Source organism: Oncorhynchus nerka, unplaced genomic scaffold, assembly GCF_034236695.1.
Source record: "Oncorhynchus nerka isolate Pitt River unplaced genomic scaffold, Oner_Uvic_2.0 unplaced_scaffold_36___fragment_4___debris, whole genome shotgun sequence".
In the NCBI taxonomy this organism is placed as follows: domain Eukaryota; kingdom Metazoa; phylum Chordata; class Actinopteri; order Salmoniformes; family Salmonidae; genus Oncorhynchus; species Oncorhynchus nerka.
The window spans coordinates 170,616-172,680 of NW_027040319.1; the positions used below are offsets into that span (position 1 = coordinate 170,616).

Here is a 2,065-nt window from a genome sequence, read left to right on the forward strand (position 1 = left end):
GTGTCATCCAGATGAGGTGTGAGCCAGTAGTTGAGCTGACTCCTCCGCAGCGTGACTCGTGCCGGTCTTTGTGGTCCTTTGGTGCTTGGCTGTGCGGCCGGCGCTATGTGTCTGGCTGTGCGTGGCTGGCGCCCCATGTGCTTGTTTGCCCTGATATAGGCCTAGAGAGAGCGATTTGGAGGCTCTCCTCCTCCTCCCCCCTCTTGTACAGGTGGAAGGGCTAGTTTCAATCGGTGACGTCACTTGCTCAGAGACTGTTGTTCATGTGTGCAGAGGGTCCCTACTTCAGCCTAAAGTCATACAGGCTCCAGTCATTGGAGCACGAGTGGAAACCCACTCACTGTGTTCTACTGGCATGCACCCATTCCTACTCTCTTCATTTATCCCCCCGCCCCGCAATTGGACACATGTCCTCACACACACACACACATGGATTTGCTTTTTTCACTGACAGGGTGGGTGGCTCTTAAAAGAGCCTTTGGGTTACTACAGCACTCCAAATGCGCTGTTTACTTGGAGCTGGTGTACTTTGTCACGGCCTTGGTGCCCTCGGACACTGCGTGCTTGGCCAGCTCTCCGGGGAGCAGCAGGCGCACTGCGGTCTGGATCTCCCTGGAGGTGATGGTGGAACGCTTGTTGTAGTGGGCCAGGCGAGACGACTCTCCGGCGATACGCTCGAAGATGTCGTTCACGAACGAGTTCATGATTCCCATGGCCTTGGAGGAGATGCCGGTATCGGGGTGGACCTGCTTCAGGACTTTGTACACGTAAATGGCGTAGCTCTCCTTCCTAGACTTTCGGCGCTTCTTGCCGCCTTTCCCTGCGGTCTTGGTGACGGCTTTCTTGGAGCCCTTCTTGGGCGCGGACTTTGCTGGCTCGGGCATGATGCTGATGTCTCGTTGCTTCTCACAAACGAATGAGGGGGCGGAGAGCCCTTTCCCTCTTATGAAGACGAAGCTAAGCTAATTCGCCGGCCGTGGACACACCCCTGCTTTCTCATAGGCGCCCCTGCCATTTGCCCAGTGGAGCTGAGCGCGCATAAGAGCCTTCCACTCAGAGGCTTGCTTCCCTAACAAAGACCTGTCCCCCTTATTCCATAGCCTATGCTCTGTCACTGGTGGGGAATGGTGTGTTTCAAAAAAAGATCCATGCAATGGCCAGACATAAAGCCCCCCTTTTTGGACTTGGTGGGGAATTCCCAGGCGTGGTGCCTTTATTTCGTGTGTCTCGCAATACGACTGTACGCAAAGCCTGCACTGAACATAGCCTCCTGTCCACTCAGAGTGGCTCATGGTTTAATACGACTGTACGCAAAGCCTGCGCTGAACATAGCGTCATGTCCACTCAAGAGTGGCTCATGGTTTCTACGACAATGGATTTGGCCCTTTTGAAGCGGATGTGGGTGGCTCTTAAAAGAGCCTTTGGGTTCAAGTCGGGATGTTGACGTTCCGAGAAGAGTGCGTTTAACCGCCGAAACCGTACAGGGTGCGTCCCTGGCGTTTCAGAGCGTAGACCACGTCCATGGCCGTAACGGTCTTTCTCTTGGCGTGCTCGGTGTAGGTGACGGCGTCACGGATCACGTTCTCAAGGAACACCTTCAGGACACCGCGGGTCTCCTCGTAGATCAGGCCGGAGATACGCTTCACGCCGCCACGGCGAGCCAGACGGCGAATGGCGGGCTTGGTGATTCCCTGGATGTTATCGCGGAGAACCTTACGGTGACGCTTGGCGCCTCCTTTTCCGAGTCCCTTGCCGCCTTTACCTCTTCCAGACATCGTGTGTGTGTGTGTGTTCGCTAGCTGAGTTCAAGTGAATTAATGACGTAATTTGTTCTGCTCGGTGCTCTTATTATCTGCGTTTGGTGGACCTGATTGAAGCCAGTGGCACAGAAAGCGCGCGCTTTTGCCTGGCCTCTGCTGCAAAGGGGAGGGCGTTCGTTCTAGGGAGGAAGAAGAAATGAAAGCTACTTACATACATACACTCAAATACTGAGCTATGTTGAACACAAGGCCCAACTGTGACAACTGGGGGATCCACTACTAATCTGTGTCCCACTCTTCACATT

General features: G+C 54.4%; 2 protein-coding genes across 2 annotated transcripts; both read right to left on the reverse strand.

Annotated features, from left to right (window-relative positions):
- Positions 1–364: 364 nt before the first annotated feature.
- Positions 365–924, reverse strand: LOC115142722 (histone H2B). Its single transcript, XM_029682391.2, has one exon. It carries the CDS (start codon positions 882–884, stop codon positions 510–512), a length of 375 nt encoding a protein of 124 aa, XP_029538251.1. The 5' UTR covers positions 885–924; the 3' UTR covers positions 365–509.
- Positions 925–1,399: 475 nt separating this feature from the next.
- LOC135570456 (histone H4) lies at positions 1,400–1,813 on the reverse strand. The gene has a single exon (XM_065016476.1). It carries the CDS (start codon positions 1,773–1,775, stop codon positions 1,464–1,466), a length of 312 nt encoding a protein of 103 aa, XP_064872548.1. The 5' UTR covers positions 1,776–1,813; the 3' UTR covers positions 1,400–1,463.
- Positions 1,814–2,065: the final 252 nt, after the last annotated feature.

What these genes read in the sequence shown, in the direction of transcription:
- LOC115142722 (XM_029682391.2), bottom strand. Translation starts at nt 884, where the DNA reads ATGCCCGAGCCAGCAAAGTCCGCGCCCAAGAAGGGCTCCAAGAAAGCC.
- LOC135570456 (XM_065016476.1), bottom strand. Translation starts at nt 1,775, where the DNA reads ATGTCTGGAAGAGGTAAAGGCGGCAAGGGACTCGGAAAAGGAGGCGCC.